We start from the raw sequence: 14,902 nt of genomic DNA on the forward strand, positions 1-14,902 counted from the left end.
AATGTCGTTTATAATGACATGTGGATGTACTAATAACCTAAAAAAATATTTGTTTTATTACGGTCCAAATGTGAAAGTTAGAACCCATACTAGACGCTCTCCCTGTCAAGAGATCAAGGGAACCAAACGCGACCCCCGTAATTTCTTGCAAGCCGTGTAATTCACATTAAAGTTATATGATCATGTATACCCAATATAGATATCACCAATGCGTTAGTGATTCATTGATATAATTAGATCCTGTTTGTGTGTTCTCATGCTATAGCAACTTAACTTGTTTGTTATGTTCTTTTTTGATATTGCTTGATTCTTTTCACTATTTGTTCTGTTATGGTATTGTTTGATTCTCTTCACTGTTTGTTCTGTTATGGTATTGATTCTTTGTGTGCTTCATTGTACTAGAAGTGATGAATAGCATTCTCCTAAACTATACCTATAATAGTTTACTAATGTTCTACCTGGACTGTTACTGAAAAGACTCATTTATCTACTAAGTTATGCTTATACTTTAAAAACATAGTTTTGTATAACTATAAAGTAACATAACTTTAAAAGAGTTTTGAAATGTTTTGACAACTTATAAATAACATAAGTAACATTTTGAAAGATGTTTAACAACAAACATTTACACAGTTATCATTGTGTTCAACCTGTATTCCCCCTTAAAACAGTTAAAATAGTTAAAAGATTCATTACTGGGTATGAACTCACCTGATGTGGGTGATTCAAACGGGTATGTGCGTACGGATGAGAAGTTCCACGAATGAAGTCCCGAGACACAATAAGTCCTAAATGATATATAATGACACATATCGACATGAATATAGTGTTTATAACAACTATATGAAAGGAAACACCTTTCAGGACTAGGAAAGACATTGACCAAGTGTTGGAATCACATGTGGATGTGATTCAACAAAGGAAGGTAGAATGGAACTCACATGAGTTTACTACCATTGGTTTACAGCCCAAGGGAGTTTAAGGCCGTAAACTCATGGTTACTCATGTATAAGTGCAGGTTTGAAGGGTATAGATGTTTTAGGGACTTTAGCTCTACCCTAGGATGAGGAAGATCACTTTCTTTGAAGCTTTTGGGGTGTTCACGGCCCTAATGAGTTTACAACCATAAACTCATGACCATTTATGTTTATGAGAGTTGTTTAGGGTCCTAAAAGTCATAATGAAGCATCCTAACTTCAAGTCTAAGCCTTAGGAAGTGTTTGTGGCATCAATACACCCTTAACTTGAGTTTTCGGCCCATGGACCACTTTGACATGTGTTTGCGGCCGTAATCACCTACGGGTGATGGTATTTTGATTGTTTTTAATACCAAACACATCAAGGTAAAGTGGTAGGCTAGTCTTTGGGCTTAAGGAAGAAATTTGGGGCATCTTTGCACCATAAAAGGGAGTTTACGGCCCAAGAACATCCTTGGCTGTAAACTCTCTTCTAACCTTTGTTTCTTGATGTTTCTAAGGTTAGACATGTTTAATCTAGTGTACAACAAGTTAGAAGAAGAGTGCTTACGATATAAGGGCTTGAACTAGTCGATTTGGCCAAGAACACTAGTGTGTGTTCTTGGTGTTTCTTGAGTATCTAAACAAACATTATTTTCATGGATGAAATCAATGTAAGAAGCTAGATTAAGAGATGTATCAAACAATAAAGGATGAATACTTACTAGTTTTGAAGATATAGGGAAAGAGGTTGGATGATAGTTAAGAGGATTTGGGAGAAAATCCGGCCAAGAAAGGAAGAAATGAGAAGAAATGACCCAATGCCTTATATCTACTCTTGAGTTTACGGCTACATGAGTTTACGGACGTAAACTCATGGTCTTGTGGCCGTGAACTCATTTAGATGGGTTAGGATTCGATTTACTACATTGTGGTTCTAGCGGGTACTTTCTAACACTTATTCCTTAAGTGTATTAGGCTAAAAACTCCTTAGAATGACCTATAACTAGGCTAGAACTTTGTACTAATGATTCTAACACTCAATTGAGTTTATTGACTATGCTTATAAAATAAAAATTTTCGGGTTGTCACAGTGAGTCAAGGTGCGAGGCCATGAATGATATGAGTTTTAGAGTCGAGAGCGGGAGGATTGTTGGAACACTTTGGGAAGAAGGGTATTATATGGGAGGTTTGTGTATAGGGTCCCACAAGATGGTTATTTAGCATTTTCAGGATTTAGTAGTTCAGTAACCGTTATTGGTTAGTGGAGGAAAAACACCAGGGGAAGTAGCTTGTTGTTGAGATGTTAGTTGGAGCATCTATCTTTTGGACTTCAAGATTTGAGTATGGGATCATTCAAGAATTAGGGACTGTCGATTTCATTGGGAGTCAGGAAGTGTCCAACTAGTTCTTAGAAGTGTATGATCACTTGTGGTTGGCTAGTAAAGGAGTACTAGTTGGAAAGGTCTGGTTGTCATCAGACCGATCATTGGAAAGCAAGAAGGACTGAGAATTTTCAAATTTTCATATTTTGTTAAGACTATGTAACGACCCAAATTTTTAAAGAAATTTTTTCACTTTTTAATTAATAAAACAAAATTGCTTAAACCATAAAATCCCAACATAATTGTTTTTCAAAACATCGATTCAGTACAACTTATTCAAATCATCAGAGTGTCCCCAACCCTAACAGTGAAAGAGAGCGATAGAGTGCACGCCGCGCCATCATGCCTTGCCATTGCCCTTGGGCTCAGATGTACCTAAAACAATCAACAACCTGTAAGCGAAATGCTTAGTGAGTTCCCCAGAGCATACCACACACCACACGTACATATATCCCATTAACTAATTAAAGTTACACACACATCACATAAGCCATGCATACATAAAACCTGTAATAGTGTCATGAGCTACCCCACATGGTCTTTACCTAGGACCGCCATGGGCTACCCCACATGGTCTTACATCCAATGTCATGGGCTACCCCACATGGTCTTTACCTACGACCGCCATGGGCTACCCCACATGGTCTTTACCTACAACCGCCATGGGCTACCCCACATGGTCTTACATCTAATGTCATGGGCTACACCACATGGTCTTTACCTAGGACTATCATGGGCTACCTTGCATGGTCTTACATCCAATGCCACGGGCTCCCCCGGGATCTTCATGCAAAACACACAATCACATATCATATCAAACCACAGGATGGCTAATACATATATATCATAATCTCATAATGGGTCGGCCTTGGTGCCTTAGACCCATATGTATGGTGAGTCTTCTCACCTCCATTTGCTGAACACAAAAGTTGCTCTCTTAACAGTCCGCAACCTCCCGAACTGGACAATTAATATTAATCAATGTTAGTACCTTAATTCAATCTAGGAAAACCCAAACCCACGTCCTTCCATGAGGCCCAATTATCCTTCCCTTGCTAATGGGCCCTAGGTCCTAGTCTAAAATTATTAATGGGCCTTTTGCCCCAATAAGGTCCAACCAAAGTTTTCATGGCCCATAGCTGAAGAAATGGACCACAATCCATAGAATACAACCAACCCATTAACCAAAATGAAGCCCGGAAGCACAAAGGCCCAAAATAGATCTGACCCAATATGCAGTGCGTACGCTCGACGTATCATTCTGGTACGCGCAGCGTACTGGGACTTAAGGACTACGCGCAACGTACATTGAGTATGCCCAACGTTCTTCTAGACTAAGCACTTTCTCCATTAAGTGCTTAATACTCAATTTCTTTACGTCCAAAAGCCATATATGAGTTGATTAATATGTCCTAAGGCATAAAGTTGCCAAATTTATGCCTTTGCATGCCTCCCATACACCCAAAACCTTCATTAAGACCTTTCCAAAGCCCTTAACCCATGCATGAGATCAATACTTCCACTAAGACTCCATTTTTATACTTCAAAACAACCAAGGGACCTCATATCTGCCATTCTCCTCTCGTGGAGTTGCTTAACTTGCCAAAAGAGGTCTAAAGTCAAACATAAGGGACCAAACTAGAAACCCTAGGTAGATATAAAGATTTACATGGAAAGGTACAAGCTTTTTACCTCTAGAAGCCTTGCAAGATGACCCAAAAGCAGATCCTTGAAGCACCCAATTGATCAAAGATTGCTTAACAACTTTCCTTATTGAAAGAACTCCGAAATAACCACCAAAACCCTCTTATTAGGCTCCAAATCGCACTTACACACTAACTCAGCTGTAGGAAGATGAAATGAGGCTAAAGAGACTGATAGGGTTTGGTTTAAGAGGCCAAAAGTTTGGGATTTAGGGTTTTGCCTTCTGATGCGTACGCCCGACGTACCCTCACGTACGCCCAACGTATGCGGGGCTCCTTCGCGATCTCTTAGGCCGAGTACGCTAAGCGTACCCATAGGTACGCCCAGCATACTCAAGGGACCAAAACTACAAAAATATGAATTCTTGAGGGTTTCAAAAGGTACCAGGTTTTTGGGTGTTACAACTCTCCCCCACTCGAACTAGACACCGTCCTCGAAGTCATTAGCCGAAAACAGATCGGGATATTACTCCCACATCTCCTCCTTCGGCTCCCAAGTCCATTCAGAGCCCTTCCGATGCTGCCATTATACTTTTACCAACTTCACTTTCTTGTTGCGAAGACCCTTTGTCTTCTTATCTAAGATCGCAACCGGCTTCTCGACATAATTCAGGCTCCCATCCACCTGAATTTCATCCAATGAAACCACTACGGAATCATCAGCCACACACTTCTGACTAAGCTCCTCTGGAAGCTCTTAACGATATGCCATGTTACCCACTTAGGCTATGATCTTGAACGGGTCTATGAACCGAGGCCCCAACGTGCCCTTCTTATGAAACCTGGTAATCCACTTCTAGGGTGACACCTTCAGCAAAAGAAAATACCCCCCTGAAACTTGAGATCCGATCGCCGTCGATTAGCATAGATCTTCTGACGGCTCTGTGCGACTCGCAACCGGTCGCGCACTTACTGAATCAACCCGGTGGTCTTGAGCACTACGTCAGTGCTCCTCATGACCTGATGTCCAACCTCGTCCCAGCATACTGGAGTTATGCACTCCTGATCGTATAACATCTCGAATGGAGCTCGGTCGATACCGACATGATAATTGTTATTGTACGAAAACTCTACCAATGGGAGATACGTATCCCAACTTCCTCCAAAATCCAACACACAGGTTCGAAGCATGTCCTCCAGTGTCTGGATCGTCCTCTCACTCTGACCGCCAGTCTGAGGGTGAAATGTCGTACTAAAATGCAATTGAGTGCCCAGTTCCTCGTGGAACTTCTTCCAAAATCTGGATGTAAACCGAACATCCCTATCTAAAACCACCGACATTGGCACCCCGTTCCTAACCACCACTTCTCGAACATAAATGTCTGCCAACTTTTCTACAGATATACTCTCAGAGATCGGAATGAAATGGGCACTCTTTGTCATTCTATCCACGATAACCCATATAGAATCCACGCCCATCGCCGTCCTTGGTAGCTTCGTAATGAAGTCCATAGTGATCTCTTCCCACTTCCACATTGAGATGGGTAACGGCTGAACCTTGACATGAGGCCGCTGATGCTCGGCCTTGACCTTCCTGCAGGTCAAGCACTGCTCCACAAACCAGGCGATCTCCCGCTTCATGCAGGGCCACCAATAACTCATCCTCAAGTCCCTATACATTTATGTTGCACCTAGATGTATAGAAAACTCGGACTTATGTGCCTCCTATAATAGCCTCTGCCTCACTCCGCCTTATATAACTCATGTTCTTAGTGTTGTTATGAGGCACCTCAGATAGAAAGTGAGGTGGAGTTTATGAGCAAGGTTTATTATTATAGTGTTGTAGGAAGCCCTATATATGTCATGGTTTACACTAGACCTGATATAACTCATGTTCTTAGTGTTGTTTCTTGCTATATGTATTGTCAATGTAAAGATCATTAGATTGAAGTTAAATGGAATTTTCGTTACTTAAAGGGTGTAGCAGATGTGGGTCTAATTTATGGAGGCAAAAAAGATTTTTGTTGGTTGGTTTTTCTTATTCACACTATGCAGTAGATTTTGATTCTAGGTCACTACCCAAAAATAAATCATCAACTTGTTATAATCAAACAACATGGAACAACCAAACCAATCAAACAAACAAAATCATATAATCACCAACAACTAGATCATGTATACCTCTTGATAACACATTATTAAAGTCCTTAATTTATAAGATTATCAGATTTAGAATGAGTGATGCAGTGTGATATGTATGAGGAAGATGAGAAAATCAGATGCAAAGTCATTCATAAAAAAAAGAAATCAGATGCAAGTCTTCGAAATACTTACAGTTGTAGACAACAAGAAGTTCAATAATCTGATATATTAAAATAAGAACAGGTAGAATGAACCTCAATGAAGATTACAACTCAAAAATCGAACTTGTATGAGGCATAAATCGAAGATTATAGCTCGACAATCGAACTTGTGCGAGGCTAAAATTAAACCTATGACTAAAGCCAAAAATCTTACATGTGATGGATTGCAGCCACTAGAGGTGGATTCGACGATGGAGTCGCTAGTTGGAGTGGAGTTGCCGTCAGGAATTGTCAGCCATAGTGGTTGCAGGTTTGGCAGGAGATGACACAATATATATATATATATATATATATATATATATATATATATATATATATATATATATATATATTTGTATTGTATTGCTAAATAACTCTATTTAGTAAATAAGTTTAAAAGTATACCTTTTAGGTAAATAAGTTTTTCAAAAACATCGTTTTAATTAAAATCTTGGGTTGGATTGCAACAATTAATATACTTTGTAATATAATATAAGATTAATGGTTTATTTATGAAGAATTAATTTGTGCAAAAAAATTTGTATTTTATACCTTCTAAAATTCAAGATACGACTAACATGCTTTATAATATAATATAAAATTTGCAAAAATACCTTAATTATATTTTTGGTCTTTATAATTTATAATTTGGTTAATTATATTTTTTTATCATAGTTTTAATTCAGGAATTATACTTTGGTACCTATATATTTGGTATTTATAATTTTTAATTTAGCTAACTACATTTTTGGTCTACAAAGTTTTAATTTATAGGAATTTTATACTTGAGAAAATATATTAATTATACTTTTAATCCTTTTAATTTTTAATTTAGTTATTTATATTTTTGGTTCTTATCGTTTTTAACTTTAAGAAATAAATGAATTATATTTTTGGTCCCTATAACTTTTAATTCTATACTGTTTTGGTTGAAGTAGGTTTTAATTTAGTTAATTACACACTTGTTTTTAATGCGAAGAATTTGTTGGATCTTACAATATCATTATGTTGATTCTTTCGCTACTATATATTTTAAATAGAAAAAAATATATCCATGAGAGTTATTTTCTGAATCCGAAATAAAATACCTGTGCTTGTAAGATAAGACTGATACATAAGAAAAAGTGCCTATGCCTAGTTAAAGTGAATGTTCCTTAACTATACTTTCGATCATAGTTGCTATACAATCTCAAATAGTTTAATGAGGCATTTGGTCATGGAGTTTTTTATATGATCTAAAACAACTATATGGTTTTGCAATAAAATAATAATAATAATACATATATATCATTTTTGACCTTTATGTTGTATTTTTATTATTGAGATATTGATTAAACAAGTCTTTACCAATGAGGTAATTAACAAAAATAATCATTTTTTTTTAAAAATTTTAAAACACATGCATTCCAAAGAACATATATATGTTCCAGGCTCACAAACTGATGTAATATAAAGCAAGTCCGAAACCTGATATTTTAGCAATAAATATATTCTAAATCGTTATCATATATTCTATAATATTTTAAAAATCCACAAATCCTTGACAAGAATGAGACTTTTTATATAATATTATGACAAACTATAAAATTTGATGAGTAAATGTAAAAATATAAACTTAGTGATCAGCTTAAATTTTGTAAAATTTAATTTATCGAACCATTACAAATGCAGTTTACTTGAACTTGTTAACATTAACAGAGACACAGAAAAAGGGTTAAAATTTGTTAATTTTGGTTTGGACTGAATGTGTAAAATAATTAGTGTAATAGCTAAATAGGAATGTTAAGGTATAGTTTAGGGACCATTTTTGCATTTATGTTAAAAATGGGGTTTTGTATAGTCTACGGAGCTCTTCATCACATAACCAAAAGCAATAAAAAACCCTAATAAACCTTATACACTCACACAAATCACAACGCCTCCATTGCACCATTGCTGCTTCTGTCGATCGTTTCGCCGCCGTTAGCCATCTTCTCCCCTGTGAAGCCACCGGCCGGAGAAAAGTCACACCCCACAGCAACACCGGTTAGACTCCACGACTAAGGTTCGTTTTTGTTTAATTTTTCCTGCTGTCGAGCCTCTCTTGCTGTCGATTTTTTTTCCTACCTTTAGTTCTATCAATTGATAAACATTTGTAATGAAATTAGTTTACATTTTTACTAGATCGTAAATCCTATCCTGTTGAAGGAATTAGTTTCTGCGATAAATCAAATCGATGTCGGGAAGAGAAGATAGCGACTCCGATGCTCCGGAGGAATTCACCGCCGAACAGGTAGTTCTTCGTTTCATCGTTAAATCAGAAAAAAAAAAAACACAAAATACTTTTAGTTTGTCACTTCTGAATCAAAATCCGTAATTTAATTGACAGGCGATACAAAAGGACGAAGAGATAAGATCGATTCAGAAAGAAAACAAAGCCAGGTATGTGCATTGATGATTTGATTCATTCATATCAATAGATAAAAAAAGTTGGATAAGTTTCTAGTTGTTTTGATTGATTCAGGATTGTGCGTGAAGTAAAAGAACGTCGCAGAAAATGGGCAGAAAAGTTAACACCTCGTGTGAAGAACAAGAACAGCATCCAAGAAGATACAGAGGAAATTGAAACACAAGAGAAGAAAGGAATGCTCCCAGATGACATTGTCAAATTGCTTGCAGCTAATGAGAAGTATTATTCCTTTCACTCTTCACCTTCTTCCAATTTCATCTTCATCTACTTTCTGACATTTTTACACAAATTGGCATATTTTCCCCTACAGGAAGGTTTTTTCAGACTCAGAGGAAGAGAAATCCGAGAAAAAACCAAGAAAGAAGAAATCCAAACATTCAGGGTAACTTCAATTTCTCCCCTTTTTTTTTTTTTTTTTTTTTTTCTTATTAAAGCACTCATCTTTGAAAAATATAATCAATTGGGTAGAAATTCAATGTTTTAATGAAATTACAGTATGGAACCAGTAATTTTGAAGGAAATTCCACCTCCTCCATGCTTACAAAAATCATTGGAGTTTTTAAAGAAAAGGAAAATGCAAGTTTCAAGATCATCTGCGGTTTTGGATAACTCGCATCGAGCATTACGCCTTATTTCTGCATCTGGTGTTCTAAATACGAAATGACAATTTTGACACAAATTTGTGTTAAGTTATTATTATCCAAAATCTAAGCTTATAATATTTCTGAGTATCATTCAATGGTGGAAACGTAATGTTATCTTTTGATATGAGTGATAAAATTTTGTTTTTTTATCTCCTCTTGTTTAAACCCAAATCGATTAATTATTGTTGATTTTATATAGGTAGCGATTCCAATTGAAATTATTTGTATTGTTATCACATATTTATATATTATTCAAGTTTGCTCATATCATTAAACAATAAGAATAAAGTAATTAGTATAACAATAAGGCTTGGCAATGGCCCAATAACTTACTTTGGTTTTGGGCCCAACTCATATTTTGCAATGAGTACCAAATTACCACTTATGATTAATTTTATGTTTGATATGAAGCAAAAAATCTAATATAGTTGCATGAAATAATAAACGATTACATTAACAACGTTGAATTACAGCACAAACTTTTACATAAACAAAAGCAACGAACAAGCTACTTACAAGAAGATTGTTATTTGTTAAATACTCTTAATGATGTTTTAGCCAACTTTTGATTGTAAATATTATAAATTAAAGGAGAAACTTATTAAAATAGCCAAAAAATTTAATGATTTAATTAAAAATTAACGTTTATCCAAAAATATCTAATGATAGATGAAGCCTACTCGGCTTTGCTATCGGTTGCGGTTTCGTGTTACATTTAAATCAAAAAATAAAAAATAAAAAATTCTAACTTGTTTTTCACATTCAAGGATACAAAAACTATCTCTATGATTATTAAGAAGAAATTCTAATTCTCTCTGTAATCTTATATATAGTTTTTTTTATTATATATGCTGAAATTTAGTAGTAACGTGAATGAATTTTACCTAAAAATTTGAAAAATAAAGAAAGAAACCGCACGTTTTTTTATTTTTTCAGTCTTTTTCGATTTTTTTGGGAGATTTTGCAGTTTCATTGTTACGTGGCATCCCTTAAATATCTGTTAATAATACAAAAAATAAACAGAACAAAAATGCAAATGAGGCAATGCCATATGTGGTTTGGTTCTTCATTTTTCAACTTAATTCATTTAATGATTTAATTAAAAATTGACGTTTATCAGACAGAAGAGAAACGAGCAAAACATTACTTTTCATTGGCTATTTTTAGATAAACCTTAGTTTTGATTATTTTTTTTAAAGTCATTAAAAAAATAGTTATTTTAGTAAATTTCCCTAAATTAAATGCAAGAATATTACGTTGAATCTGACCTTTCTATTGATAATTGCAAGTACTAAACGTATTTATAAAATTACAATTGCATGTCACATTTTATGCAACTCAACAAATGCAACACAAATTAACTCTAATCGTCATTTTTTCCGTTGACTTCCCTGGCGTTGTAAAAAGCTTAAGAAGTTGTTCGGCGTCTCCTTCCTACTCCGCCGTGACCCATCAATCCGTTGTGGCGCCGGCGGTGGCAACTGCTGGTTATTTCTCGGCGTTATATGTGTAGACATCCTCCATATCTTCACAGACTTATCCAAACTCCCACTATACAATATACACCGCCCATTTCCACCACCACCACGGCGTTCCTCCTCCACCGCCAAACACTTCACCGGCCCTGTATGTCCATTCAAAATATACAAACACTTATGCATTCCACCGTCGTCTCTCCGCCATACGCATACGTTTTTATCCGCCGAACCACTAAACACCATGTTTTCCGACGACGCTAAACACAGAACAGCAAGCTTATGACCTCTTAAAAGTCCGCTGTGGATTAGTTTCTCTTGCTCCCAAAAATGTACAATTCCGTCTGAACAACCGGCGTAAACCACCATCCCCGTCGGATTAACAGCTAAAGAAGTCACCGCGAATTCTTGCTGTAATAAAGTGTGAGAAAAGTAATGTTTTGGTCGTTTCTCTTCTGTCTGATCCTTCCGCCATACTTTTAATGTACCATCCGCCGAGCCGGAAAACACAAAACCATTAAATCCGGCGACGACAGTGTTGATGACATCTTCATGAGCTGAAATTGATTCCAAACATTCGAAATCGGAGGTTCTCCAAACCTTCATTGTTTTATCCCATGATCCTGAGTACAGAAGCGTTTGATCTTCGTTTAAGCTAAGACATGAAATTGCATCAAAGTGTTTGATCTGATTTCTCCAAATATCTGTATAATTCATGGGGATTATCGAGTTCTTGATCACTGATCCAAAACTGGGTAGTGTCCCGATCTTTTTGTGAACTTTAGGATCCCTCGTCGACGCTTTCCAAACCCTAATTTTCCCGTCTTGGTGGCCGGTGAATATTTTCTCGCCGGAGATCACAATCGCTTTGACTAATCCGCTTTGAGATTTGAAGCCGGAATATTCCTTCAGGCTCTTCCAAACGCGAATGTTCTTGCTGGAAGATCCGGTGTATAATAAATCTCCTGATGCTGCTAACGAATATATATGTCCTTCTTCACGAACAAGAGAAGTCATTAATCCGACGTAATCACCGGAGTTATCTGTAGAAGAAGGATCCCGTTGCTCTGTGTACGACGACCATGGAGATTTTGATAACGGCGATGTCTGGGCGGAGCTTGGGAGGTGATAAAATGGAGCTGGAGCGTAAGAATCGCATTGAGAACCATCAACCGTGGAATCGGTGTCGGACGACGGAGCCGGTGGTGGTGGATCTGTGTTGTCCGGCGCAGAAGGTTCGCCGACGGCATCATAAAAATCATCGTCATCATCACCATTTCTCTTCAGTGATTTCCGAGAATTCCTCCAATTAATCTGCATGAATCTTCGCAATGGATTCTTCATCATTTTCGATTTATAATTCTTCTTATTTTTTTTTTTTGTTAATTTTTTGTTTTGTTTCTTCCTCTCGTACAAGATTAATCAATCAAATTCTGGAGAATTGTTATGGATTCTTGCATTAGAGAGGAAGAACATTGAAATATTGAAGAAACCTAATTTCACAAGGGAATATATGAAAATCAAAAGGTTGAAGACGATGAAGAAAGTTGGATTTTCTCGAATAAAGTGAAATATGCATGCATACATACATGCATGCATATGTTTTATTAAAAATAAAAAATATATATATATTTTTATAGAACAATTTAACATGTTATATATTGGGTTGTTCCCTTTCTTTTTTCAATAAGTTGTATTAAGATTTTACATGTTTACCAATATTCACTTGATTCATTTAATTTTCAATACGTTTTTTCATACTTTTCATGTCATAACACCTTAATTTTGATATCAAACATACACATGTCACAAACAACTTGTTAAAAAAACACAAAATCACTACATTTCCCTACAAAAAGACACATCCAGTAAATAAAACTCAGGTTTAACATCAATCAACTTAAAGCAACAAACATCTCCAACTCCCAAACAATTCTCCATAGCAAACAATCTCCATCCATCTGTAAACCTAATTCTGTCACAACAATCAACCACTTTCACATCCCATGTTCTTCCCAAATGTTGAAGCTTAGCCATTGATCTATACTCCTCTTTCACACCCTCATAAAACACCCTTGGTAAGTTCTACACAAATCACACCACAAAAATTAATTCAACATGATGAAACTATAGAACTATTTACTTACTTACCATGTACTGATTCCTCAAATAACATGGCTGAATCTTTATGTCAAATGAAAAATTGCTATCTTCAATCTGTTCATTACCAGTTGTTGTTGTGTTTGTTTTCGTTTCTGTTTCTTGTATGGGTGTTGATTGATTTTCGCTTTCAGTGTTGTTGTTTTCCTTTGAACAGTTGTTTTTTCCGGATATACTCACGAAGAAATTTGATCCGCCATTGTAGTAAAAGATGAGGAAATCACCGAATTCGAGGGAATTGTCTTGCACGAATTTCTCCCATCCGGATTTGAAGTAGACATCATCATCAATCTTGTTCATATCCACCTTCCATGAGTTTCTTGAACATGTTATAAGGTTAAACTTGAAGGGTAAAGAATCCCCAAAGTACTTGAGAAATGCAGGTGGTATTCGCTGTAATTAAACAAAAGCATACTCCATATCAGACCATAATTCAAGAACAAGAGGCATGAGCGTGAATAATTTACCATAAATCGTAAATAATATGAACTGATTTGTTTGTAATCGTGAAATTAGTAGCCGATGATAATCGAACATCGAATCACGAGAAGGATCGAGTAATAAGAATAATTAAAACGAAAGATGAGGCACTAACCAGTTGCGTAGAGCAATGCGCAGGCATATAGAACTTGAAGAACTGAGGACATTGTTCAGAGTTTAAAACTCCGGTATTATTTTCCGCCATTGCTCCTTCGTTTACTATGAATTTCGCATGCAAAACGAAACAAAACCTTCAATGGAACAATGTTTTGACATTAATCTGCAAAATTATGAAAGTAAAGTTAATCAACTACAACATAAAGGAAGAAATCGGAGACAATCAATTCTACTGGGATCGGATTTAACCTAAACCTTAAGGAGATTTATGACTTGCCAAATAAGTTTGGCTCAGATCCAAAATCACTCCACATGGATGGGATGACTGGTGAGCAGAAGTTTTGCAGACGATGGTGACGGCGTTTCCGACTATTGCAGAAGCGTTAGACCGGACGGCGATGGCGTAACCAACCGGAAGGCGGGTGGCTGCGGGGTGTGGGGGTTTGGAGAGAAGGTAAAATAATCCGCTGGAATGATGGTATGAATGTATGATGAATTGGATTTTATAATTTCGGGTTCATAGCCATATTTTTCATTTTAAACACTATACTTTTAAATAAAGCTCATTAAGCCCTTAAATATAATAATATCTTAAGAATTGTTCTTGGAGACTCTTATTCAATAATAGGCCCTTTAAACAAATTAAGGTGCCATTTGGTTTATAGAATTTTTTTGGAGGGAATGAAATTTGAAGGAAAATGAATTGGAATATGATATAGGAAATAGAATCTGACAAATGAAATGGAATCTAAAGAAAAATGAATTGAAATTTGATATGCGTTTGGTTGACATAAAATGAAATCTATTTTCTGTTTGGTTTGTTGATTTATCAAAGGAATTGGAAAGGAATTCATGTAATATGACCAAAATACCCTTTTAGTGATTTTTGAAACTTATTATTATTTTTTTTAACAAACTTAAACTAGTTTCCTTAAATTATTATTTTTTATTATGAAAATATTTTACAAAAATATGAGGTTAATTTGTCTCATCTTCTCCACTATCTCAAAGCATGCATCGTCTATCAAAAATAATTCACATAGGCAAAAACACAAAGACGTTATATGCAAACTTATAAAACAATAAGTTGCATACCATCCATTAATAAAATCAAACTAAAAATCCCAACATACCTACTAATACATCAAAATAAAGAAATTCAAAGTAATATTGGCATGCTCAAAGAACAATGATACATAAAAATTAGGTTAATTCCTATCTTGTAAAGATAAAAATCGAATTACAAACTAT

At 35.7% G+C, this 14,902-nt stretch overlaps 2 protein-coding genes and 1 pseudogene across 2 annotated transcripts; 1 reads left to right on the top strand and 2 right to left on the bottom strand.

The window, feature by feature from the left end:
- The first annotated feature begins 8,230 nt into the window (after window positions 1–8,230).
- On the top strand, window positions 8,231–9,568 carry LOC145039926 (UDP-N-acetylmuramoyl-L-alanyl-D-glutamate-2, 6-diaminopimelate ligase). The gene is made up of 6 exons (XM_078987922.1): window positions 8,231–8,370; window positions 8,490–8,598; window positions 8,695–8,747; window positions 8,830–8,994; window positions 9,086–9,157; window positions 9,271–9,568. Exons 2-6 carry the CDS (start codon window positions 8,542–8,544, stop codon window positions 9,437–9,439), a joined length of 516 nt encoding a protein of 171 aa, XP_078844048.1. The 5' UTR covers window positions 8,231–8,370; window positions 8,490–8,541; the 3' UTR covers window positions 9,440–9,568.
- A 1,126-nt stretch (window positions 9,569–10,694) lies between these two features.
- Window positions 10,695–12,441, bottom strand: LOC145039927 (protein JINGUBANG pseudogene; annotated as a pseudogene).
- A 292-nt stretch (window positions 12,442–12,733) lies between these two features.
- LOC145040929 (B3 domain-containing protein Os03g0212300-like) lies at window positions 12,734–13,783 on the bottom strand. Its single transcript, XM_078988812.1, has 3 exons — window positions 13,650–13,783; window positions 13,046–13,447; window positions 12,734–12,979 (listed from the first exon to the last, which is right to left on the bottom strand). Exons 1-3 carry the CDS (start codon window positions 13,737–13,739, stop codon window positions 12,734–12,736), a joined length of 738 nt encoding a protein of 245 aa, XP_078844938.1. The 5' UTR covers window positions 13,740–13,783.
- Window positions 13,784–14,902: the final 1,119 nt, after the last annotated feature.

Source organism: Lactuca saligna, chromosome 4, assembly GCF_052625555.1.
Source record: "Lactuca saligna cultivar CGN05327 chromosome 4, ASM5262555v1, whole genome shotgun sequence".
Taxonomy (NCBI): domain Eukaryota; kingdom Viridiplantae; phylum Streptophyta; class Magnoliopsida; order Asterales; family Asteraceae; genus Lactuca; species Lactuca saligna.